This window comes from Oncorhynchus tshawytscha, linkage group LG09 (genome assembly GCF_018296145.1).
Source record: "Oncorhynchus tshawytscha isolate Ot180627B linkage group LG09, Otsh_v2.0, whole genome shotgun sequence".
NCBI lineage: Eukaryota > Metazoa > Chordata > Actinopteri > Salmoniformes > Salmonidae > Oncorhynchus > Oncorhynchus tshawytscha.
The window spans coordinates 84062249-84089814 of record NC_056437.1 but is presented as its reverse complement, the minus strand read 5'-3'; the positions used below and the strand labels follow the sequence as shown (position 1 = coordinate 84089814).

Sequence of the window (27566 nt, the reverse complement as noted above, 5' to 3'; positions counted from 1 at the left end):
TTAAATAAAGTTGAACATATCAGTTTCATGTCGCAGCGTTGTGTACTGGCGTAAATCTTGTCGTATCATCTCCACCCTCTCAACCTCAAGTCTCTCCAGCTCCTGAAGAACAGAGGGAAATACATAGACAAAGGAATCAACCTCACTGTCAAAACAAAGATAACAATGAACGTGATCAGCTTTTATTGTTTGTTATCAACAATGAGACTATGAAGAGTTAGTTCAATTGTATTACCAGGCTTGTGGTGACCATCTCCTCAAACCACTTGGACTGGGCCCGGTTGTACAGGTCCACATTGTGCATGAGGTCATCACCTGTAGAGAACAGATTCAGAATGGTCATTCAACACAGTGTATTTGACTAGGAGGTAATACTCAATAAATCAACATTAAGTTGCTGGTATACATGTGCAGTTAAATTGAGGTAGTTAAAAATGAAGTACTACCGGCTTGAAGTATTTACTACATTAAATGTAGGCCCTAAATTAACTTATGCATGAGGAAAAGTGTGCATGAACTCAGTCCCTATGTCTCCAGCAAAGGGCACTCAGTAACCATGCCTGTTGCAGTGTGGGACATCTCTATCGATGCAACGTGATGCAGAGGCTAACCTCCGATGCTAACCTCCGAAGCTAACCTCCGAAGCTAACCTCCGATGCTAACCTCTGATGCTAAGTCTATAAAAGCTTGGTTAAATAGGGTTGAAGAAAAGTGCAAAGCAAATGTGACCTAGAAACGTTCTTCTACATTTCAGTTCAATCTATTAGACATATATTACAAAGGCCTACTGTAGAAAGTGTCATGACTGTCCTGATCAGGTCAGGTTACAGGAGACCACAACCCTACAGATTATCTCTCAACCCCAACAGAGGAGGAGAGATCTAGGGGTCTGAAGATGTGGGGGTTTTATGACCCCTCACGCCCCTGGTAAATCTCAGGCCAGAGACAAATTCCTTTGTCCTGTTACTATGGAGAACCAGCCTCAGAACATTAAACATGAAATGAAGGACTTTGGAACAATGGTTTCCGTCAGCCACAATGGTGGTCATGATGATAGATGGAATATGAAAATGTATGTCATTTTGTTTAGTTATTAAAGGTTAATAGATGACGTTATTACGAATAACATTTTAACGTGAAGAGTTTTCCTAGTATATGTTTGATGTTTATACATTGTACGTTGTGTGGAAAATGTCCAAATCAAAGGGAATGTTTTGGTAAAGATGAAATGTTAAGTTAGTTGTCTAAAATTGGATTTGAGAAAAACCTAGACCTTGCTCTTAACTAGGTACGCCCAGAGAATTGCCCTAAAGGCAGTTACGCCCACTTCTGACCCAAGGGTATAAAACCTGTGAGTAAAGAATTTACAGAAGACTACGTGACCCAAGCTGCAGCCAAGGTCTAAAAAGTCAACGAACCCAGAACCCAGGCTACGGATGAGTAGCTGTGTCTAAGCGGGTGAATTCAAGCCGGACCCCCTTAGCATCCAATCCCAGCGAATCGTGTTATCTAAAAGGGTTCATTCCTATGCTGTGAGCTCTGAGCTGTCTGTCCTTGGAAGACCCCTTCCATAGCAAGGGTGAGGGAACAGACTCCTAAGCCAAAAGGACACTGACATCACCTGAGGACGAACAGAAAGGCGCGCCGGAGAAGTGCATCATCAGCAGCCTGAACGGTCCACGTGGAGGATCCACAGATAACTTCCCCACATAATTACATCATTATATTCTGACCCATAAGAGCGGCAGTTTGGGGCAAGGCTAGGGTTAGAATAGCATAGCTGACAAATTCACCCAAATGTATATTTCTCTCGTGTACTTTTCTTTTTTCTCTCTCTTTTGAAATCCCCATTGTGGGTAACCCGCGCCATAGTGTGTTGGCCCATTATACTAAGTTCTAATCAATAGCCTATAATGTGTTTTGTCTATGTGTATCTTTTATCATCATTTTAGCTTTTTAGTAAATAAATATTCAACTAAGATTGTGTGGCACAAACTCATTGGTGAGACCCGGGTCCGTGCAGATTCACGGACTATACGACGTTCAGAACGAGATTTGGGAAATAGAAACTCAATAAAAACTATTTTTCCCATGGTGCCCCAGGTTAATGAGTTAATAATTGCTTGATTCAGTTAATCACGCAATTAGAAACTTTAATCATTCGATGAGCAACAGTCGTCACATTAACTAATGCAACGTCATGACAAAAGGGTGTAAGAAACAACCTAAAACAAAACTACAGAGGAAATTATTTGACAATCCAGCCTCTCCAATAATAGCACATCTCAATCTATATGGAAATGAGGCCAGGGTTTTTAATGACATTTGCCCCTGTAAAAAGTGAAAGACACAAGGCAGACGTCATCTAAAGCGTGACTAACGGGATCTATTGATTAGAGCTGTGAACTGAGACTAAGGATCTGAGTGGGAGAGAGAATGAACAGGATGACGACTTTAATTTATTTATTTTTTCATGCTGGCTTTTTCCTCTAAAGTGTGTGCATAGATATGTACGGAAAAAGCAATTACAATCTTTTCACCAGAACTATTTGTACCATCATACTATCTGGAATACAGAGAAATGGGAGCCCCAGGCATTGTACTGCATGGCTGATCATAGCCTCATGTTATCTGAATTAAGCATATTCACTATGATTCCACATTTAAATATAAATGCAAAGCAAGATGTGTTTGTCTCCTAAGCACATGATAATGCAATGTTTTTGAGATCCACAGTAAAACACAAAACACTGGAAAATACACTTGCAGTATAACAGATGGTTTTAAGTATAAATGAAGAGACATTGCTCAATATTTTTGACTAAGCTAATTGCTTAGTATCATTACATTACTATGGGCTGCTGTTGGCAGTGAGCTTTAGTGTTGTCGGCCTCCTGTCTGAGTTCTCAAACCCCATCCATGTCTGACTGAACACCCCCACATTCCCTATCTGACTGCAGCACAGCCCCACCTCACCCCCTCTGCCCCCTGCTGGGGAAAACATAGTATTCTTAGGCAACACAGTCTGGGAATCCACCCCAAGTCTGAACCCTGAGCGTGTGAAACATATCTGCACTGTCCGCAACCCTGTCTCTGCTCCATTTACACAACAGGCCCGGCCATGTGATCCATGTTGCCAGATCTGACTGTTTGGGATGCCTGGCTGGTCCGGATGGGACAAGTCCTCCATTCATACCCTTGTTCACTGCGACCAAAAGATTAGTCCTGGGGATTGTGGGTAATGGTCCTCTCCCAGCCGACTTATTATCCCACCACAAAAATAGATCATTAAACTTGTTTCCATGTTGAAATACTTCTGGCTCTCTTTTGCAATGTGTTCTGGTGTTGTGCCAGGGAGTGCTTCCCTCAGAGTTCTCACTCTGTCGGCTATGCCTCTTGTTGCTGATGAAAACACCACCACAACTTTACACAATGACAGCACAACATCACAAGGGTAGGTAAATTGCATGCAACGCAAGAGTGGCCTCAAAAGCGGCTTACGCAACATAAAAGCGGCTGCTCAGCGATACAGGGCTGATTTATCAAGAAACACAGCTGTGGGTGAATTGAACGGCTCAGATTTGAAAGGAGAGAGGCAATTTGTCGCCTTTAGAAGTACACTGTGGTAAGTTAATAAAAAGCACACCTGAGAATGCAGCATGCTTTGGGTGCATGTTCTCTCCTCTCTGGAGGTAGAATCGGCACCGCTATGCTGGCGTTTCATGGAGCTGTGAAGTGCGGCTTCTCTACATATGCTACACGGTGTGTCTAACCCCTGACCTGCTTGTGTGGATTTCCGCCGGGCCTTCTTGATGTCCTCCTCGTGTTTGTTCATGTGCTTGATGTCCAGTTGCTGGGTCTTCACTTCCAGATCTTTCTGCCGGTCTGCCAGGGCTTTACGGGCCTACAGCAACCCAAGCAGCAGTGTGAATACAGAAACAATATGGGTAATTTCATGCTAGTCCTCAGATCTACTGAACCTACAGCCATTACCACAGTCATGGCAGACCTTTCATCTCGGCTACCTATTTCCCCACTCAAATCCCAGCCTCATCCCTTAATCTATTCTTATTTCACATCACAGGATCTTCCTTCATCTCGTCTGTTGAGGCAATTCTCCAATGTCATGATGTAACACTGTTGGAAATGTAAACACAGCACTTGGCAGGCACGAACCGTAAACCCACAAAATCTCCTGTGTTTAATGGATGCCAACTAAAATAAAACGAACAGGACGTTATGATCGATTGATTCATCTAGTCTATATGATTACCATGGGGAGAAAGATGGGCAACAAAAAGCAACAGGTTTTTGCTGAGCAGAAAAACAGTTCATCTTATAATACGTTGAATGGTTTCAATAGTCCAACAGAATAATGATGTGGTGGAGTCAGATCATCCCTAAACCACTTCTTCTGACATACATTTTGGATCATTTAAAGCTTCTCTGGGAAAACCTGAATTGTAGGACAAGGATTATAGGATGCTTTGGTTTAGAATGGTCCATACCTTCTCCACGCCTGCATAGCGGCTGGCCAGCTGCTTCCTGAGGTCTATGATGTGGTGATCGTACTTCTTCAACTCCTTCTTGAAGTTGTCTCTGAACGTCAGCAGGGGCTTCTCCACCTCACACTGGAGCTGAAGAGGTACAGTTATTACAGTTGAAATTGATATCTACTTATGTGTAACTACACTGTAACTACATTGTACCTGCCTATCTAACTACTGTATAAACACACCAATTTATAGTCCTGGTAGTCCTATACAGGATATATGTGACCTAGCTGCATAAAGCATGGATATAAATAGTCATGAAAAGTGCACTTAGGCCACTATTTGTTCAAGAGGATTTCTCACTCTTCCACACGTTACCTAACCCCATCCCATCAGCCGTGGTGTCTCCGAGCTCAGAGGAGAGGGGATCATGGCGGGCTGCATGTCCACAGCCTGGGGCTCATCAGAAGACCCCCACTAATTAATCAGACAATGGAGGCTATGTATAGCTTCAAGGCTACCTCTGATTTATTTTAAGCATTCTTAAGACCCAGTAGAGTTTTTTCTTCACTGGTAATTGCTGCTGTAAGTCCCCCCTCTTTTTCTTTGCCCATGTCAGACCAGAGTGAGGTAAACAAACACCCCAATACGTGGTCATAGAAACCTTGGATTGACCAAAGGAACACATAAATAAACTGACTGCCAACTAAGCCTTCTCTAAGGGCTCCATAGCCCATAGAAAATACATCTTATAATGTTATTGAAGGTATGAGTGAAGCATGGATGTTGTCCACTTCTGTCGGTTCACATGGAGATTTTAGAATGTTCTTGGTCTGTTACAGTACATGCAATCTATAACATCCACAGTATCTTCTAGCAAGAGAGTAGGCTACCTTATTGGAGAACTTGAGGTGGACTTCAGCCTCGTCATGACAACTCCTCTTCAGCTGGGCCCAAGCTTCCCCAAGGGTTCTGGAATGGGATCAAACAAGAGACATCAACCAAACTGGATAGAATGGATGGGAAAACCCCCAAGTAGCAAACAGGTATATGGTGAAGAATATAGAACGAATAGAAATCTATTCTGTTAACTCACTCACCCTTCCTCCTGAGCAGCCAAGGGGCTCTGGGAGAGCTTGGAGAGGTTCTTAGAGTATTCATCTTCAATCTTTATCCTGCAACGGACAACGACAGCCATGGGGCTCTAAAGTATGGGACTCCAGGGAAGACCAATAGAGGAGAACATTTTTTAAAGCTGACAGAGTTTCAGAGGAGCATTGGTGCATGGAGACACTGTCCTCCAGTATATCACCGACACCCAAAGACATACAGCACTGTGGCCACTATGATGTTCAAAGGCAAAAGCCTATTATTCTGTGCTGAGAAGATATCAAACAATATCCTGTAACAACAGCCTGGATATGAGTTAATGCACTTTCCTGTGGAAAGGCCAGAGATGGGAATGATGTGAGGCTATTTACTCATGGCCACCCTGAGGGCGACTCAGAAATGCCAGCCATATTTCTGTGACATTCAATTATCCCACAAATACCCATTAACCATACACATCTGAGTAAACCTGTCCTCTATGGGAGGTCACGAAGGCCATTCCAAAGAAATGGATATGGCCAGAATCTGACATCAGGTCAGCTGTCTCACTGAACCAATGAAGAAAGGTCAGCCCTGAATTAGAATGTTGGGGAATGGGACCTTTAAATGAATTGTATGAATACAGTCAGGGGAAAAAGTGAAAGTCCACTTAATTCTCAAGTCTATTGAGTCAATGGGAACTTTTGTTGTGGACGCAAAATGGGGCCTCTTGCTATGCTGAAGCCTATGAAAGCATATGTTTAGGACGTCCACTTTATGTACGTCTACAACTTAACGTTATAAACCTAGTACAGTACAACACATTTATCTGAATTCAAATGTGCATGGGGATGATACACCTGGGGCGGCAGCTAGCCTGGAAGTCAAGTGTGTTGGGCCAGTCCCCAAGTCGACTAGGTGAAGAATCTGTCCATGTGCCCTTGAGCAAGGCACTTAACCCTAATTGCTCCTGCAAGTCGCTCTGAAGAAGAGCGTCTGCTAAATAAATACATTGTAAATATATGAATAGATACTATAGAGTGGAGCCAGGTTGTCAAGGACAAAATAACCCATGCTCTACAATAACATAATGACAAGAGATCCCTGTTTCACCCTGATAAGACACGACAAACAGTCCAAATAAGATTCCGATCATCAAAAAAGATACGATAAAGAGAATCAATAACATTTCCCAATACACAAAATACACAGTACCACTGACCCCTTCCAAGCTGACTATGTTGTGTTACCTCTCCCGGACAAACTCAGCCATCTCTTTCTGCATCTGTTTGCCCTTGAGCTGTTTCTGCAGCAGCACCTCAAAGCCGCCCACAGAGGGGGTCCCTTGGGGGTCCTTCTTGTCAGTCTGAGGGAGAGGATGGAGCATCAATCACACACGCAGACCAATACAGCCACAGACTTAATTTCATGGAGAAAATGACATTGTTTACATTGAGTGTGTGTGAGTGGTGAGGGATGTTGGGGAGTGTGTGTGTGTGGATGAGTGTATGAGTCAGAGAACTACAAATGTATGTGTTAAGGAGTGCATGCGCACGTGGGTGTGTTCGTCATTTGCGTGTGAGTTATGAGTGTGTGTGTGTGTCTAAGGGTTGAACAAGGAGCAGCACATCCCACTATGTGTAACAGGATGCGGATACGACAGGGAGTGATGTGGTAGCCCCACGTGAACCAGAGGTGACAGATTCAATTCACACAATGGCCTTGAGCTTTGGCTGAGTGGAGCACATTATGCCACAGAAATACAGACAGCCACTGAGAACATGACTCAGTGGAACAAGAACAACCATCCAAACCACAGTTCAGTGAAAAGAGGCTTCTGTTACAATCATGTTTGTAGACACATGAGTTGGCGTTAATAGGACAGATAAAATCTACCCTGTTGGATTCAAAGTCATATGTTACAGGGCTGAGATTCCTATAAACATAGGAAGTAGGGATCTTATTCTATGAGCTGGAGAGTGGTTTAGAGATGTCAGGCGCTATCTTACCCAGAAGTAGTCACAGTAGCTCCACTCATTGGGCTTCAGTAGCTGCTGCTCTGGCTGATCTGGCATCACACTGGGCAGCGGGAAGGTGACGCAGTTGATCTGAATGCAAAGAAATAGTGAGACCAATTCAAGAGAGTGAGAGACAAGTGAGAGAGGTTTCTGTGAGACATCAGAGGGAGAGGAAGAAGGAAAGGAGGAGGAGGAGGATAAGAGACTAATTGCATTCAACACTCAGGAATGAATGTGGGAGAAACGCTATGGTTAGAGCAGACATCAAAGGTGTCATTTGTGGGAGATGTGCATAGAAGCTTCTCATTTGGAGACGGGACATGGAGGCTCAGTTTTTGTTTGTCATGAGGATGGGAGTAAAGGTCAGGAATGAGTAAATACTCTCAGGGGGTGTTGGTCATCAAGATGGTGACCCAGAGAATCCTCAGAGGTGGAGAGGGGGGGAGAATGGAGGGGGACAGATGAAGGGGAGAGGGACAGAGAAAGAGGGAGAGAAAAGAGAGGGGGGAGAAAGAGAGAGCACAAACTGTCCAGTCCTGGCCTTACGATCCTTACACTTATTTGCGATAAACTAAAACAACATCATAATGAAGAGGAAGACCTACAATCAGTGATACAGAGGAAACAACCAACAACAACCCAAACCACTGTAGAGCGGAGTCACAGCTTAACACACCCAGCACTCAGACTGAATACACACTCTGGTCCACAGCGTCTTCAATTACCCTTAGAGGACTGCAATTATGTAATGTTCACCATCTGTAACCTCTCCCTGCTGGCACAACAACATGTCCTCTATCTATGCCATACTGCCAATGACATCCCAGCAGACTACATGGACATCCAGACATGCTGAATCTCAGATGCACAAATATGTATTATGTGTTCACTGCTTGGCTAAAGCACACGACAAGGAAAAAAACACACTGTGCACATTTCTACTAGCTGATTGCCATATTTGCTTATGTAACTATGACATTGTTTGAAGCTTTGTGTTGCAAATCATTGAGCCTATTGGGAGTTGAAACTATTTAGAATTAGGGAGAGATTTAGAGAAGTTCCTGAGAAAAAACAGTCAAACAATGGAAGCAAGCCCGAAAAGCTATTCTGTAATAAATACTAACATGAGCCCCGTTCTTTCCTGAAGGCAACCAGCCGTCTGCAGAGATCTCCAACTCCTGCTTGAAATCAGTTCTATCAATGGCCCCTGGACATCTAATATGTACACACTAACACCCACATACGGACAGGCAAGAGAAAGGAGGTGCATCAATCAGACACACACGCACACACACACACACACACACACACACACACACACACACACACACACACACACACACACACACACACACACACACACACACACACACACCACACACACCTATAAGTCTGCATAATATGCATGCTTCCACACACCACATGAGATACAGTAGTAGGAACTCACATAGAAGTGTCATAGACTCTAACGCTAACGACTGATTGTCACGGACACCAGATTTTCCAGCACACTGACTCGCCATCTATCACTGCTGTTGTTTGTCTCCTGCTCACATCCTCCAGAAAATGAGACCATTTATCTGCAGCATGGCTGTCTCTATAGCTCACTACTCTTTTATGGGCTCTTAGTGGGGTGCTACACTGTTAGGACTCAGAGATTCATATTCATTACCTCTATGAAAACCAGGGAGAATTGTATGGCACTGTTGGCACTGTGTGGTTTATAGTAGTTGATGTTTTTGGACAGTCAGCAAATCAAGGGTGTTATGGTTCAGCCTGACAGTGTTATGGTGATTCTGAGAGGCAGGCAGGGTCATAGGTTATGAATGATTCACATGATGATGATGGTCATTCCTGTAGTTTAGAACAGACTAATTACACTTACCCCCAGCAGCAGACAGTATTGACAAGTGCCAGTTTGCCTAATCAACCAGAGGGACAGTCTGTCCTCTACCTGCATTCATTATACAGTCATTTCCATCCTAAATGCTGAGGAAAATTTAGAAAGGTTCATTTATTGCCTGGACGTTTAAAAATTGTGAGCTGGGCCTCACACATTGGAGTGGTTCAGGGTATGGTCAGGGTGTGAAATGTTTAAAGACATAAAACACAGAATATAACCCATGCTTAAAGACATAAAACACAGAATATAACCCATGCTTAAAGACATAAAACACAGAATATAACCCATGCTTAAAGACATAAAACACAGAAATAACCCATGCTTAAAGACATAAAACACAGAAAATAACCCATGCTTAAAGACATAAAACACAGAAAATAATCCATGCTTAAAGACATAAAACACAGAAAATAATCCATGCTTAAAGACATAAAACACAGAAAATAATCCATGCTTAAAGACATAAAACACAGAAAATAATCCATGCTTAAAGACATAAAACACAGAAAATAATCCATGCTTAAAGACATAAACGGGGTGTCAACACATAAATCTCTTGCCACCTCAGCTAACACTATCAGAAAATAACTCTTCCCCACAGAAAATAACTCTTCCCCCGCACATATGCACACACACACACACACATGGCACACACACACACACACACACACACACACACACACACACACACACACACACACACACACACACACACACACACACACACACACACACACACACACACACACACACACACACACACAGACTGTAGGGTACTCAGCCACTGTTGCTATGCAACAAATTACTTTTGCTGTAAAGGCACAATCCCCCATAATAACAAAAGATTCCAAGACTTCCAAGACGTCCTCCACTATTCTCAGAATGCTGTGGCATCCTCCAACTCTGTGTTCACTCACTCATTTAATGAGTGATTATTGTGTGACCGCTTTGGTAAAACATAAAACATCAAAAATAACCCATCTAAGTCTTCCAAATGACACAAGATGACACCCCAACAAGCTGTTACTCTTTCTTCTTAACAACAAGTCAAACAGCACTTGACTATGTTTAATGAGGTGGAAAACATGGCTGGCTATTCAGATGATTCAGCCCTGTGCATCTTCCTTCCATCACACTCAGGACCAGCCTTACAATACGGAGGAGACAAGGTAACAACAAGGTTACGGGTCTATTGGTCTCAAATCAGCGGAAGCTGGTGTCACTTTAAATGGGAGGATAGGCTCATTAAAATGGATTAAAACACATTAAACACACCGTTCCATTCACTACATTCCAGCCATTAGTATGAGCCATCCTCCCTTCACCAGCCTCCACTGTCTCTAATGGAGGGGCCATGATCCATCTATATGGGATCTGAGTCTGTCCATGACAGCTGGAAGACAGGTCACGTGACGCAACATGCATCATGGGACAACAGTAAAACACCCTCCTGGACTGACATCATGATGAACGCCAGACTTAGCATCAACAACTACAACCTCCCATTATTCCATCATTACACGACACCACTTCTTCTACGAAATGAATGAGTCCCTGAACAAAGCCATGAATATCAATTATCACAGACCAATTACCCCATTCATGCGATTTGTCTTTACACTGCAAAGTATAAAACTGCATTATAATGGAATGAATGTAGCCTAATCTAGTGGTCTCCTTTTCTGAGATATTCATTGCTTGATCCATTCATATTTCTACAGAAGACATGACATCATGGTTAAATGTTGAGGATGTGTACAGACCATCATGGCTCATGTAGGATTGGATAGTACACTTAGGATTGGGGTGCACAACAGCACCCCAATCCTTTGTCAACAATGCCATCAATCAAGCCCTATAAAACAAAGCTCACTTGTAAAAAAATATCTATATATATAAATATATGTTTTCTATTTTTCCACAATATCAATTCAATTTGTTTTCTGAATGGCTCCAGTGTTTCCTATGGCAGTGTTTTCCATTTCAGCACCATTAATCAGTGTGCTATTGCTTTTGTAACCATGGAAACTGGCCTCTGCATCTCTCTGTGCAGGTCGGTGGGGCTTCACAATAGGCAGACTGACAGCTCCCGTGGCTGGAGCAGGCCAGCGAGCCCACCGAGCAGAACCAACACTGGGCACACACAGAACTGTCTGTCAGCCCTTAGCCCAGCACTCACCATCTCCTCCTACATTCCTCATTATAGGTTACATAACCACGAGGTCCAGTGTCAGAACAACTTAAACACTCTGAGGGATGTTATACATAAATCTGGTTACATGTGGTCCACACAAATCCCTAATTTGCTAGAAATGAGTTTCTATATTTCTGAGTATAATGAGTTTAATGAATGCTAGTTATGGATACGTGGGAGTAGGAATTCAAGCTGCTTGTGGGATGTAAATGTTTTCATTAGCTGTTGTTGGTGGAGAGTAGAACGGACATATAATCATGGCTGTAATGTGGAAGTGTTGATGTTGTGTTTTGGTGAATGCAGTCCTGGGTGAACTGCATTGTCCTCCAGCTATGTGGGGTCCATTGGGGGATGGGAGGGATGCAGCATTACACTCACATAATATATTTCTATGTTTTCTAGAGAAGAAGACTCAGGGGACTCGTCAGATTCTGGATCTGTCTACAAAGGTCGTGTGCTTGTGCTTTTCAACAAAATCAAAGCCCATCGTACATTGAAAGAGTATGATAAAAACATGACTTTGCTGCATGGGGTACCTATTCTCACTCAAAGTCTGCGGCAGCTTCTGTGAACTGAGAGAAATCTGAACCTCTTCATTGCTTGAGGACGCATCTCCTGTGTGTAAATGGCGCTTGTGCAAGCCTCAGTCCCAAACCCACAAGACTGATAGAAGGGAGTAGACACAGTACAGTCCATGAGAAAAAGATTAGCAGTTGACATGTGGAAACCCCACTGATTAAGACTAATGTTCTATCCAATAGGCTGTTTGGTGTGGCGGCAGTGTTCCTGCACTGTGGGTTCCCCCATTACTCCACAGAGATCTGCAGCCAAACACAGAGGCTACACTGCTACACGGACACACTGTAGCATAGTGGGTAGATGCAGTAGATTTTAACGTTGGCAGATGGTGGAATGAAATACACAAACATCTAGCCTATTGTCGGGTAAAACGCTGTTATCTGCTTTCTTCTGTTCAATTATCTCAAAAGGGAATAATCCTAGATAAAAATAAACATTCTGTCACATCTGCTGTTTCTCCCTGGTGTAATGGTGCACAGGATCTGTATCCTAAACACAGTCTGAGGCTGCTGCTGCTCTGAGAGAGAAAGGAAACAACAGAGATAGACAGAGAGAGAAAAACAGAGAGAGATAGAGAGAGAGAACAACACAGAGAGAAAGAGAGAGTGAGGGAGACAGAGAGAGATGGGTAGTGAGATGGAGAAGTTCTGGGTTTGGAGCTCCAGGGTACTCACTGTTATCTTGGTCTCCTTGATCTCCTTGTTCTGCCTCTTGGCTGGTGAATTGTTCCCCGGGTTCTGTTGGGAGAGACAGGAGGCATCGTCAACGTCAAAGCTCTCCTCGGTGTCAAAGCTGGCCGCCTCCATCATCACACAACACCTCTACTCCTCCTGCTCCTCTCTCTGCTCCTCACGGGGAAACCCTGCTCCTGCAACTGAGGCTGCCTCTCACAGCCTGCTGCCTGCCTGACGTGGTGAGTCGAGTGGAGACGCGTCACGGGGTGGGGGGGGGTGGGGGGGGAGTAAAGGGCTGGGGAGAATGGAGGAGGTGATGTGTGGAGGGAGGGGAGGGGGTTGGAGGCGGTCCTGGTGCGTGTCCTAGGCTAGCGTGACGAGGCTGTCACCCGAGTCTGGAGGTTGACGGCAGGGGGAAGATGCAGCAAGTAGCCCTGTGTCTCCCTACTGTCCATACTGAAAACTAGTAAGACAACACATGGATGGAGCCAGCGGAAGAGAGCGAGAGAGAGTGCTTTAGCAATGTAAACATATGTTTCCCATGCCAATAAAGCCCCCTTGAATTCAGTTGAGAGATGGAAGGCTGAAGGAGAGGTGGGGATTTATTTACACATTCGATCACCATGCCTCCCTCTTCCCTCTTCAGAGAGATAGAAAGAAACAGAGAGAGAGGGATTGTGAGAGAGAGAGAGAGAGAGGGGAGAGAGAGGGTTTTGAATGAGGGAGGAGAGGGGGCAAGGTCTGAGGGAAATGGCTTAGTAATGATAACTAGAAGGCTAATTATGATTAAGAGGCAGGAGGAAAAGAGGAGGAGGAGGAGGAGGGAGAAAAACACAACCAATGAACAGCCTCTCTGGCCCCACATGTGTGTTCATGAGCTTTAGAGCTTTGGTCTCTGTGTGTGTGTGTGTGTGTGTGTGTGTGTGTGTGTGTGTGTGTGTGTGTGTGTGTGTGTGTGTGTGTGTGTGTGTGTGTGTGTGTGTGTCTGTGTGTGTGTGTGTGTGTGTGTGTGTGTGTGTGTGTGTGTGTGTGTGTGTGTGTGTGTGATGTCTGACATATGTGCATGACAATAGAGCTGTCTGATAGTGTGGGTAGAGGATGTCTGTAAAAGTGTGTGGGTAATGTCTGACAATAGTGTGTGGGTAGAGCGTCTGTAATAGGGTACAGGATGTCTGATAATAGTGTGTGGGTAGAGGATGTCTGATAATAGTGTGGGGTGTGTCTGATAATAGTGTGTGGGTAGAGGATGTCTGATAATAGTGTGTGGGCAGAGGATGTCTGATAATAGTGTGTGGATAGAGGATGTCTGATAATAGTGTGTGGGTACATGATGTCTGGTAATAGTGTGTAGGCAGAGGATGTCTGATAATAGTGTGTGGATAGAGGATGTCTGATAATAGTGTGTGGGTACAGGATGTCTGATAATAGTGTGTGGGTACAGGATGTCTGATAATAGTGTGGGTGTTTGCGGAGGTGTGTTTGGCAGGTGTGTTTTTGGAGGGCTGATACATCTTTGGATGTTTTTCAGGGGTGGGGGTCCAGAGGGTGGATGAGTGGAAGAATTGATGTACACATGTGTGAGTGCATCGTATGTGCGTGCGAAGGGAGCCAAAGGGTGTGTGTGTGTTTACCCACGAGTGCGTGGTGGTGTTATCTGTGTGGGCAGGGCTGCAGCCACACTTATCCTCTCTTTCTCGCTCTCCTTCTCTCCCTCTCTCATTCTACTCTCTCTCTCTAATGATGGCGTTCCACCAGAGGCTGCAGAATGTTTGCAGCGAAAAGCAGAGCTGCCCCTGTCCGTACACGTGATCGCCCCAAGGACACCACCCCACTGTGCTCTTCTCTCCACCCCTGCTTATTACAACACCCCCCTGCAGAGGCCATCACAACAACACAGTCAGCTGTAGTAACCCAGTGAAAGCCTCATGCTTCGCATCGACGCACTCTCACCTTCCTCCTCCGAAACATGGCGCCGTTGACCAGCACCTACCGATGTGTCCGGGCTGCTTGGAGCGCGGCAATCCAGCCAGCGGACTTTCCCAGAAGCCCAGGACGCCCAGTTCTCCCAGTTTGAGCTATAAAGATTATCTTGCTGTTGTCCTTACAAAATCTGTCAACAAACCCTGCGGCGTGGTCCAAATCTCAGCTGCCCATATGGCCCAAATCTGTCTATGTATTCTCCCGTTAGCTGATGACGGGGTACTCACTAACGCTGAGTAATTAGTCACGTGGGTTGGCGTGTAACACTTCTTGGCCCAGGTTCATAGCTGCTCAAAGCAAGACTGGGGAGGAACATAGAGGACCATTTTTGTCCTGAAGAATGTTTGATGCGTGCGATGGATTTCAAGCATACCATATCAAGAATAAACAGTGAATTATTGCATTAAAATAGTAAAAATGTTCATTAGTTTGCCTCCAACATGTTATAGGTGTTACAGGAACCATTATTGAGTTTGAGCAGCTTAATGTTGATGTGAAATCAATATCAGACAACTATTTCACTCCGATCAATACGTTGAGCTGATTGCAATGTTCCAACAATAATAGACTTAACGGATTGGACAAAATATAGGTTTATCAGGTGAAGTCCCTTTTAAAAAGGGTATTGCAGACTGCAGTGCTGAGTTGAAAGTCTCACCTGTTTGTCCATAGTGGTTCTCCGTAGGGGCACGCCAGGGGGGTCCGTGGGATGCATAGCACTTCCTGTGGTGTAACGTGTTCCATTGACTACAGGGGGAAAGATCAGAAATGTAATTGAGATGATTGACAGATTAAACCCGCTCATTAATGAATCAGTTCAGAACGATAAACAGATGGGGGAACATACAACTCCTTCATGTGAAGGACTGGGTATCAATCCATTATAGTGAAAAGGTCAGGTTGTGCTTATGTCTTCAAGTGACATCTTAATGTTATGGAGTCGTTTGCATCCTAACAGTAGGGAATAATACATCCCCATTCATCATCCAGACAGAAAGCAGTTTGCACTCCCTTATATCCCTCCTTTGTCCCAGCTCCAGTCCATCTCACTGGGCTACGGCTCAGTACATAGCATATCTCATAGGTGTTTTCATCTTCTTCTCCCTCTGGCCCATAAGAAAACAATGGCCTTAAAATAATGAAAACAGCCTAAAGGGAAATGTTCCTGTGTGTGTGTGTGTGTGTGTGTGTGTGTGTGTGTACATCTGTAATGTCCCTACTCACATCCTACAGGGTTCTAATGGTTCCTCATCAGTGTGATTCATGGCCTGTCGCTGCATGGGAAGCCCATCTCAAAATGAGCTAGAGTATTATTACAGTTGAAGTCATTTACATACACCTTAGCCAAATACATTTAAATGTTTTTCACAGCCCTGCATTTGTCTATGGTAATGTCCCTACTCACATCCTACAGGGTTCTAATGGTTCCTCATCAGCCGTGATTCATGGCCTGTCGCTGCATATCAAGGCAGCCCATCTCAAAATGAGCTAGAGTATTATTACAATTGAAGTCGGAAGTTTACATACACCTTAGCCAAATACATTTAAACTCAGTTTTTCACAATTCCTGACATTTAATCCTAGTAAAAATTCCCTGTCTTAGGTCAGTTAGGATCACCACTTTTTTCAAGAATGTGAAATGTCAGAATAATAGTAGAGAGAATGATCTATTTATGCTTTCCCAATGGGTCAGAAGTTTACATACACTCAATTAGTATTTGGTATCATTGCCTTAAAATGGTTTAACTTCGGTCAAACGTTTCAGGTAGCCTTCCACATAAGTTGAGTGAATTTTGGCCCATTCCTCCTGACAGAGCTGGTGTAACGGAGTCAGGTTTGTAGGCATCCTTGCTCGCACACGCTTTTTCAGTTCTGCCCATACATTTTCGATGGGATTGAGGTCAGGGCTTTGTGATGGCCACTAAAATGCCTTGACTTTGTTGTTCTGTTTTATTTCATCAGACCAGAGGACATTTCTCCAAAAAGTACAATCTTTGTCCCCATGTGCAGTCGCAAACCGTAGTCTGGCTTTTTTATGTCGGTTTTGGAACCGTGACTTCTTCCTTGCTGAGCGGCCTTTCAGGTTATGTTGATATAGGACTCGTTTTACTGTGGATATAGATACTTTTGTACCCGTTTCCTCCAGCATCTTCACAAGGTCCTGTGCTGTTGTTCTGGGATTGATTTGCACTTTTCGCACCAAAGTACATGAATCTCTAGGAGACAGAAGGCATCTCCTTCCTGAGCGGTATGACAGCTGTGTGGTGTTTATACTTGCGTACTATTGTTTGTACAGATGAACGTGGTACCTTCAGGCGTTTGGAAATTGCTCCCAAGGATGAACCAGACTTGTGGAGGTCTACAATTTTTTTTGGAGGTCTTGGCTGATTTATTTTGATTTTCCCATGATATCAAGCAAGGCCTTGAAATACATCCACAGGTACACCTGCAATTGACTCAATTGATGTCAATTAGCCTATCAGAAGTTTCTAAAGGCATGACATCATTTTCTGGAATTATCCAAGCTGTTTGAAGGCACAGTCAACTTAGTGTATGTAAACTTCTGACCTACTGGAATTGTGATGCAGTGAATTATAAGTGAAATAATCTGTCTGTAAACAATTGTTGGAAGAATTACTTGTGTCATGCACAAGGTAGTTGTCCTAACCGACTTGCCAAAACTATAGCTTGTTAACAAGAAATTTGTGGAGTGGATGAAAAACGAGTTTTAATGACTCCAACCTAAGTGTATGTACACTTCTGACTTCAACTGTACATCAGCATGACTCCTGAGGGAAGCTGAGCACCACAGCCATGTAAAGACACGACATAATGACCCCTGAGGGAAGCTGAGCACCACAGCCATGTAAAGACACAACATAATGACCCCTGAGGGAAGCTGAGCACCACAGCCATGTAAAGACACAACATAATGACCCCTGAGGGAAGCTGAGCACCACAGCCATGTAAAGACACACCATAATGACCCCTGAGGGAAGCTGAGCACCACAGCCATGTAAAGACACAACATAATGACCCCTGAGGGAAGCTGAGCACTACAGCCATGTAAAGACACAACATAATGACCCCTGAGGGAAGCTGAGCACCACAGCCATGTAAAGACACAACATAATGACCCCTGAGGGAAGCTGAGCACCACAGCCATGTAAAGACACAACATAATGACCCCTGAGGGAAGCTGAGCACCACAGCCATGTAAAGACATGACATAATGACCCAGCTCTACCTCACACTTAATGGAGCAGAGACCAGGTGAATAGGGATCAGACGGGGATACTCTGTTAGAGAGACATATACAGAAATATATATCAAGGTATCAAGCTATTTTACGAGGTCTCAGAACAACAGTGTGCTAAAATGGAATGGTATGAAGTCTCACTAGGTATCTGCGGTATCATCAACAGAATGCTCTGCCACAGATAGGGAGCCCATGGCGGTGCCGTCATACTTATTCTAGACCCATGGCTGTCTCCATGAATGCTTTGCATTATCCAAGCAGACTGAGTTATGAGTTATGGACTCAGATACAGGCAGTGTAATCTGAGCCCACCTCCTGTTCAACACTACTACACCTTCTCTAACCTTACCCCCAATCCGCCCAATCCCTAACTTCCTGGGGCTCGTCTCCAGTGCCGGGCCGGGGCATCCGGAGCCCAGGGAGGATCCGGGCTGGACTAGCCAGGCAGAGAGATCCCTCAACCTGGGCTCCGTTACTGCCCGCCCCTTCTGGGAGGATTAGCCTTGTCTGGTCTGACAAATCCCTACAGCTGGCTGTTCTCTCCCTGGTTGTTCTCCCAGTGTGTGGAAAGAACATGCCAGCAGTGGAATACCATCTACTGGCCTGGAATGGTGTTCCTCGGACATTCAGTAATGAGAGGCAGAACCTGAAATGCCCCTAAATAAGCCAACAAGTGTTCCAGCTAGCTACAGTAGGTCAAGTTAGATTGCTAAGGCTTCAGTTGTACAGCTACTACACATCGAAGAAGAAGAATTGCTATATCGATGCAAGCAACACTTTTGACACTTATTTAACCCAATAGATATGGTAGATTTAAATCAGAAGAGGCTTGATGTTACCTTCTGGCAAGGAGTTTCTTTGTGCCGGTGGTCTCACTGAGGTTCCATAAGTAGCAGAGGGCCGTTCCCATGTTGTTTCTGGAAGGACACATAAATGGTTAAAGCCAAATGAGTAGTAAGGCACAATGGACACACAGTTCCACAGTTTCCCTGAACGCTGAATGAAACTCTAAAGAACACAGGTGGAGAGCACAACCATTCAGAAATGTTCAGAAAGTATTGTAGAGGACATGGTCACACAGGACTATAGCGGGCGACTATGGTGTTCTGATAATCAGTGTTCTCGTTCAGTTGAACAGAGAAACAAGACGAGAACACTTGAAATGAAAAGTATTGAAATGAATGATTCACTTGCAGAAAAAACTATTGATATTCTTGACATTCTCTGAGAATGTTCCCTGGGCATCAAAGAAACATCTTTTCAGTTAGTGGAGCAAGAAGTCCTTTGTTATCTGGACAGTGTTAGAGAGGCTTTCTGACTTTCAATCAGGCAGAGACACTGAAAAACAATGATCTGATAACGTCGGTACATTACATGCTCTTCAGTAATAAAAGTGTTAGATTTGCTTGAAAATACAACTGATACAAATACAACTGCCCTTTAAAAATAGCATCTCGAATCAGTGTAATTCAAAAACACATTCTAATCATTATGCAGTTGAATTAAAGTCCATGATAGAATTCAGAATAATAATGAGTGTTACAGCATGTGGTTTTATAAAATAGCCCCTGGGTCTTTATCTCTACTACAGTGTGTGGTGTGCCAAGGTGCAGTGTTCTGCCAGAGTGTTGGAGCTGCCATGGGTGAAGCCTGGCTTTGTCCTGTGGGAAACAGTCTTTTCTCTGGCTCCTATCCCATTGAGGGACACACACGCACCCACACACACACACACACACACACACACACACACACACACACACACACACACACACACACACACACACACACACACACACACACACACACACACACACACACACACACACACACACACACACACACACACACACACACACACACACACACACACACACACACACACAGCTCTGTCTGTGTAGTGCAGAATCATACCACCAAATGAAAAGGGTCCGATAAGCATCTGTATAAAAGGTTGGCTGCCTATTAGCCCTGGTATTAAACAAGCAGGTATTTCTTCTGTCTAGTAATCAGAGGTTGTTTAAATGTCATTACACAGGACGGCTTTGTGGAACACATGGGTTGAGCTGCTGAGGTACCTGCAGCAGTGGCTGCCATCACCACACATTTGGGCTAATCAGATGAAAGTGGATGAGATGTTAAGCCCTCCTTCAGATGAATGCGCTGGAGAGATGTTGATGATGGGGAAGGGTAATGAGCTCTCTGAGACGGCAGCATTTCACAGCAGAATTGGAAACTATGGTTACCAAACAAAACACTGACAAATGGAACTGAGGGTTTCTGATTTAAAAAGATGTGAACCTACACACTGGAGAAGGCTGTTAAGGCAAACATCTGTGAACGCTAACCTGACGCAGTAAAAAAAATGAAGTAAGCTTTATGCGTGTGGACGCATCACACTGTTTTTGCTCGTGAAAGGATGAAATATGTATTGGTTCCAGCATAATCGGGCAGGTTATATAGCTACAGTAATAATGCAGATATATACATTATGTATACATAGTCAGAGAGGTATTGTAGAAATCTATGGTGCTGGCAGAAGGTGAATCACAGCCAATAGGAGTGGAGGATCTGCCAGATTTCTTCCACCCTCCTCATAATATTGATCCTCCTCTCACATGAGTGAGCATGTCAGTAGGGTTGTGGTGGAGCTGTGTGCCTGGCTCACCTTTGCTGCCGGTGTTGACATAGTACCTGCATCCCTCGGGTGACTTGTAACATCTCCAGCCTTGGGGAAGAGGGACACTCTTACTCTCATCCCCCGGTGCAGGGCTGGTGGCCGCTGGCTTCTGTCACAAACATACCACTCGTTTCACCACCAGATAATTCATATAAGCTGGGACTGTTTCCCAGTCTTGCTCATATAAATGGTGAGTACAAATATTAACTATTCATTGAGAAATGTTGATTTTGTTCTGTTTTTTTACTGTAATTGATTTGTGCACTTGATTAATATACATAATATTCCATACTACGTATCTGCATATCAAGGAGGGGCTAATGTTCCCAATTAGCAGTGTCTGCTCATTTCTTCCCAGTTACAGTACAAAGTACTCCCACATTTCTAAAGCAGGCTGATTGCAGGCGCAGACACAGCTGTGTAGGAAAGATCTGTTTTAATTAGGAACAATGTCATAATTAATATAATGATTCATTCAGGAAATATTGAACTGTGGCAAGGAATGGGAAAGCTTGTTTGATTGTAGGAAGGGTGTTCTTTTCTTGGAACCCTTCATGTGGTTGTTGGTAAACCGAGAAGACCCCACTGCTGAAAGAGACAAAAGAAAGCCCCATTGCACTCTGCAAACACCCACCTAAACAAGCGTAATGGAACAAAATTAGAGCTCTTTGACAACACAGATCCGCCTTATGTTTATCGATGAGCAAAGGAAGCAAACAAAGAAAAGAACACCCTACCTACAATTAAACATGGGCAGGGTTGAAAATGCTGTGGATTTGCTTAGCTGCCTCTGGTACTGGGGGCCTTGAATGTGTGCCAGACATCATGAAATCAGCAGATTATCAAGGTGTTCTGGCGTGCAATGTTCAACCCAGTGTCCTAAAACTGTGTCTCTGTCAGTGGTGTAAAGTACTTAAGTAAAAATATTTTAAAGTACTATTTAAGTCATTTACTTTACTTTACTATTTATATTTTTGACAACTTTTACTTCACTACATTCCTAAAGAAAATGATGTACTTTATACTCCATACATTTTCCCTGACAAAGTGAGATCAGAAAACAGCAGTTGGTGAAAGGCTTCACTCAAACATTGAAAGATTGGTGCAGTTTGCAGCTGAAAAATGGGCCGTATTGCCATGTGCAGCAACCCCATTGATGATTACAATAATGCAGTCATGTTCGCCAAAGGCTGTTTAACCAAGTATTAGCCCCTGGGTGCCATGTATTTTGTCCATGCCATTTGTTGAAATTTTCTTAAATAACATTGTAAACTTGTTTCCCCAGAAAAATTTGTTCTGCAATGTTGACAATCCAATAAAAAAATTATTCCATTTGAACTTATTTCAGAAGTTCAAGGGTTCCAATATATCTGTCCACCCTTGAAATCAAACCAAATCAAAGTTTATTTGTCACGTGCGCCGAATAAAATAGGTGTAACCTTACAGTGAAATGCTTATGGCTCTAACCAATTGCAAAAAAGGTGTTAGGTGAGCAATAGGTAAGTAAAGAAATAAAACAACAGTAAAAAGACAGGCTATATACAGTAGCGAGGCTACATACTGTACAGACACCGGTTAGTCTGGCTGATTGAGGTAGTATGTACATGTAGATATGGTTAAAGTGACTATGCATATATGATGAACAGAGAGTAGCAGTAGCGTAAAAGAAGGGTTGACGGGTGGTGGGTGGCGGGACACAATGCAGAAAGCCCGGTTAGCCAATGTGCGGGAGCACTGGTTGGTCAGCCCAATTGGGTAGTATGTACATGAATATATAGTTAAAGTGACTATGCATGTATGATAAACAGAGAGTAGCAGCAGCGTAAAAGAGGGTTTGGGGGGTGGGGGGCACACAATGCAAATAGTCTGGGTAGCCTTTTGATTACCTGTTCAGGAGTCTTATGGCTTGAAAACTGTTGAGAAGCCTGGTCCTAGACTTGGCACTCTGGTATCGCTTGCCATGCGGTAGTAGAGAGAACAGTCTATGACTGGGGTGGCTGGGGTCTTTGACAATTTTTAGGGCCTTCCTCTGACATCGCTTGTAGAGGTCCTGGATGGCAGGCAGTTAGCCCCAGTGAATGTAGCTTTGAGCCGTTCGCACTACCCTCTGTAGTGCCTTGCGGTCAGCAATTGCCGTACCAGGTAGTGATGCAACCAGTCAGGATGCTCTCGATGTTGCAGCTGTAGAACCTTTTGAGGATCTCAGGACCCATGACAAATCTTTTTAGTTTCCTGAGGGGGAATAGGCTTTGTCGTGCCCTCTTCACGACTGTCTTGGTGTGTTTGGACTATTCTAGTTTGCTGTTGATGTGGACACCGAGGAACTTGAAGCTCTCAACCTGCTCCACTACAGCCCCGTCGATGAGAATGGGGGCGTGCTCGGTCCTCCTTTTCCTGTAGTCCACAATCATCTCCTTAGTCTTGGCTAGATGGTTGTTATTCTGGCACCACACGGCCAGGTATCTGATCTCCTCCCTATAGGCTGTCTCCTGTGGCCTACCACTGTTGTGTCGTCTGCAAACTAAATGGTGTTGGAGTCGTGCCTGGCCATGCAGTCATGGGTTAAGAGGGAGTACAAGAGGGGACTGAGCACGCACCCCTGGGGAGCTCCAATGTTGAAGATCAGCATGGCAGATGTGTTGCTACCTACCCTCACCACCTGGGGGCGGCCCGTCAGGAAGTCCAGGATCCAGTTGCAGAGGGAGGTGTTTAGTCCCAGGTTCCTTAGCTTAGTGATGAGCTTCGAGGGAACTATGGTGTTGATCGCTGAGCTGTAGTCAATGAATAGCATTCTCACTTAAGCAAACAACATCCGTTCCGATGTGCTGTTATTATTTAGAAGCTATTCTTTTCGGCTCACAGTGCTTTCTTCAGGGCTTTCACAGTGCCTTCCCTTGGTTGGAGGGTGTTATTCACAATGATCCACTATCTGGATAAATAACAATAACAGCTTCTTGGACCTTATCAGCAGTTCCCAGAAGGCTCATACACACCCATAAAGCTCCTGGTCACATTGCGACTGCAGAATATACTGCAGTGTACTTTATAAGGCAAAAGTCCTCTTTAATCTACAGGGATGGCCTGACCGACAATTCATTGTCATTAACAACAGTGTGTTGCCCAGTCAAAGCTGTCTGCTGTATCGGACAGAGGGCCTGCTGAACTCTGCCTGTACCACTTCTAACATGGTGACTGGCTGCTAGTCACGACCCTACCCCAGATCCACTGCGGAGTGTGGGGACAGAGGGGGAGGAGAGGGGGAAAGGGAGGAGAGGAGGGAAGGATAATAATGGAATGATAAAGCAGAGAGATCCTGCTGATATCTACACTCGTTTGATGTACAAGATAAAAGGGATTCCTTTCTGTCTCTCTTTCTGATATAAAGCACTGGGCTTGCAGTGAGCAGTTTGCAGTGAGTACAATACAAAGCACCTCGTCTTCATTGACGAGCCATGCTGTGCTGCAGGAAACTGTCCTCAGTCATTTATCATGAGCTCATAAAATGCATTATCCTTCCTCAAGCTCCCATAAGGACATACTGTATGTGATTACACTATGTCAGACAAATCATGAACATACTGTATCACCAAGGAGCACAATGTCCATTAGCTTAACATAAATCAGACTTTATACAAGTATAATGGCCACTACTAACCCTGACCTAATGCATCTTAGGCAGCATACCATCCTCTGAACCATGGAATAGCAGTGAACTGGTACTTTTTGCCGGAGACATGAATCGTTAACTAATTAATCCTCCCAGAGAAATGTAAATGACAGATTCTTATCTTAAGATTTGTATCATATGTGATTTATCTCACTTCCCTGAGCTGTAGCGATTTCACATGTCCCCTGGCAAAAAACTGTTGAATAAAGCAGAACGGCGTCCAAGCTTTCAAAGAATTTAAAAGGACAAAATCCTCTGGATATCTCCTGCCAAATCCCACAATCCTCTGGGGTGGTGCTCCCACTGCAACCCCTGGGAGGAGGCTCTTTATAGAGTATACTCCCCTCCAGTATCCTCAGTTCCCATTGAATACCAACAAAGCAACAGAACAGGCCTTCTCCCACCACTACAGAGGAGAGTCTGGGCTCTTGCTGTTAGCATGCCCTTCTGTGGCTTCATTGGTATGACTGGGAATGAATGAGAGCATTAACCACACTTTGTGCCACCTGCAATAGGGGGATTATTATAGTGCAGCACCTGAAGCTGGTTAGAGACAGGGGTACTAAAGGAAGAGCCTGGCCTAGTGTTAAATCCTCACCGCTGACTGATTTTCTCTACACTCAGCTCTGCATGTCAATGTATCTCTCTGCCTATTGTATCCATCCTACTTAGGGCCTATCTCTCTCACTCAGTGGTGTGGCCCGGTGGGCAAAGCCCTTTCACTGTCACTCCAGGAAGTCTTGGTGGTGCACCGAGTGCCCTGTAACAGTTTTAAACTTCAAATTGCTTTCAACATCAAATGACCATTCGCTAAGCTCCGCCCCAGAATTTTTAGCAACCAATCGCAGTGCGACAACTGTCAAGTCCGACACATTGGACAAGCTCACCTTCCAATTGCATGAAAGCCAGTGAGGGCTATGGCACAAACTGAGTTATTTAAAAAAAAAAATGAAATAGCTTAATAATTGAGCAGTGCAAAGGGAGTATTGTGATTCCTGAAGTGCAGAGTCTGTTGATGGAGTATTTTTCGAATCCGAAATTATACTTTTGTTACATTGTATAACTTGTTTAAAAAAATGTATGTTAGCTAGCTAAGTTAGCAATGTTATGAACACAACTCTCATCTGCTATCGAGATCAGGATACGATTTATGAGCACTAGTTAGCTCCAGAAGTGGTTATAGCTTTGACTGCATGCTGAGTGAATTCAGCACCATTCAGTGGTTAGCTACACTACAAACATTACCAGGTTCCCTTGAAGCAATTGTAATGACAGTCCACCACAACATAACCAAGAGTTAGTAAGGCGTAGTCTGTGTAAGGCGTAGTCTGTGTAAGGCGTAGTCTGTGTAAGGCGTAGTCTGTGTAAGGCGTAGTCTGTGTAAGGCGTAGTCTGTGTAAGGCGTAGTCTGTGTAAGGCGTAGTCTGTGTAAGGCGTAGTCTTTGTTTAACCCACTGAGGTAGGGTTTAATTTCATTATATATTTTAAACAGTTTGAGATCATTTTGAGAGGATTTCGCCAGTGGTTGAATGGGGAATTGGGCTTCTCTGGAAAATGTTGTCCAAGGTTGCAACAGTAACCAAAGGGGGCAGGGCTTAGCGAAAGGTCATTGGGAAATGTTCCAGAGAACAAGAGTGGGAGGAATAGATGAAATCCCACTGCAAATGTTGTACTTGTGCTAGTGTGGCCAATGTGAAATGGCTAGCTAGTTAGCAGTGGTGCGCGCTAATAGTGTTTCAGTCGGTGAAGTCACTCGCTCTGAGACCTAGAAGCAATTGTTCCCCATGATCTGCAAGGGCCGTGGCTTTTGTGGCGTGTGGCTTTTGTGGCGCGATAGGTAACGATGCTTCAAGGGTGGCTGTTGTTGATGTGTGCAGAGGGTCCCTGGTTCAAGGCGAGGAGAGGGACGGAAGCTATACTGTTACACTAGCTTTGAGTCATCAGTCAATCGAGTTGATTGTCATTGTATGACCCTTTGTTTAGAATGTCTACATACTGAGGTGATTTCAAAAACACTGCATCTGCATTGATTCAACCTGCTACCTCAGGCTCTGCTATGCACATAATATCTTCCATTCTGTCCAATCAAATCAATTAAAATGAAGGCACTGTGGTGCTTGATGTCAGTCAACCACATTTGTGTACATGTTAAATAATATATTGCAACAAAATGTTGCATTCAAGTTCAGTAAGGTAAGTGACTCTCAATCTGAAACACTCATAAAACAGTAGACGAAAAGTAATTTGTTTTTACATGATTTTATCTGTGGCTCCAAGGCATGTACAGTACTAACTGTACTGTAAGTTTCAGTAATTATGAGAAAAGTATTGTAAAACAACATACCGTAACTCCACACATGATAATGATAAAAAGGGGCGAACATGGACAGATCAGTGTGCCTTGTTTCTTACACAGGCTAATGAACGTGACAATAAACAATCCAGACTTCATTTAACAGGTTCTGTTTTTTTCTTTCAAAGGAAACAGAGCCTTCCTGAAGACACAGAAGAATAGGACATTTGACTGAGCTAGGAGAGCAGGGTGGCTGAGGGACAGAGGGACATTTAAAACCAACAGTGAAGATCAAAGTGTTTTGGCAGGCCCCCCCACACACATTGTGCTGCAGAAGAAGCGGGATATGAGAGCTATATCTGGACAGAGACAGACAGACCATGTCTAAACAGAATAAAAATCCACCAAACTCAAAAGGATGAGAAATAAAATACAACTACATCCGACACAAAGGCTTGAACAGAGCCCATGAATCTCCTGTACCCATTCTGTCTGACTATCACAATTGTTCCACTGAAGCAACAGTGTTCCATTGAAGAAACTCATAAATATGTCAAAACATTTAACACCGCACATAAAGTACTGTCAAAAATGTAATTGATAACAGAGACTGATAATAATAGCATTAAAAGCAAAGCCTTACCATGTTGGGCTAAGACTACGTTGTAAGGAAGCAAACAGCCAAATGAGAGAAGTGTCCGTTAACTAGTCACAGTGAACATTGAGTGGGACAAGGTTCT

The 27566-nt window shown here is 44.0% G+C and overlaps 1 protein-coding gene across 1 annotated transcript; it reads right to left on the bottom strand.

The window, feature by feature from the left end:
- gas7a (growth arrest-specific 7a) lies at positions 1-27566 on the bottom strand. Its single transcript, XM_042327898.1, has 12 exons — positions 27470-27566; positions 19029-19106; positions 15589-15677; positions 12951-13013; positions 7592-7690; positions 6833-6948; positions 5594-5668; positions 5387-5465; positions 4509-4637; positions 3781-3904; positions 236-315; positions 1-102 (listed from the first exon to the last, which is right to left on the bottom strand). The coding sequence occupies exons 3-12, from the start codon at positions 15643-15645 to the stop codon at positions 1-3; spliced, it is 924 nt and encodes a 307-aa protein (XP_042183832.1). The 5' UTR covers positions 15646-15677; positions 19029-19106; positions 27470-27566.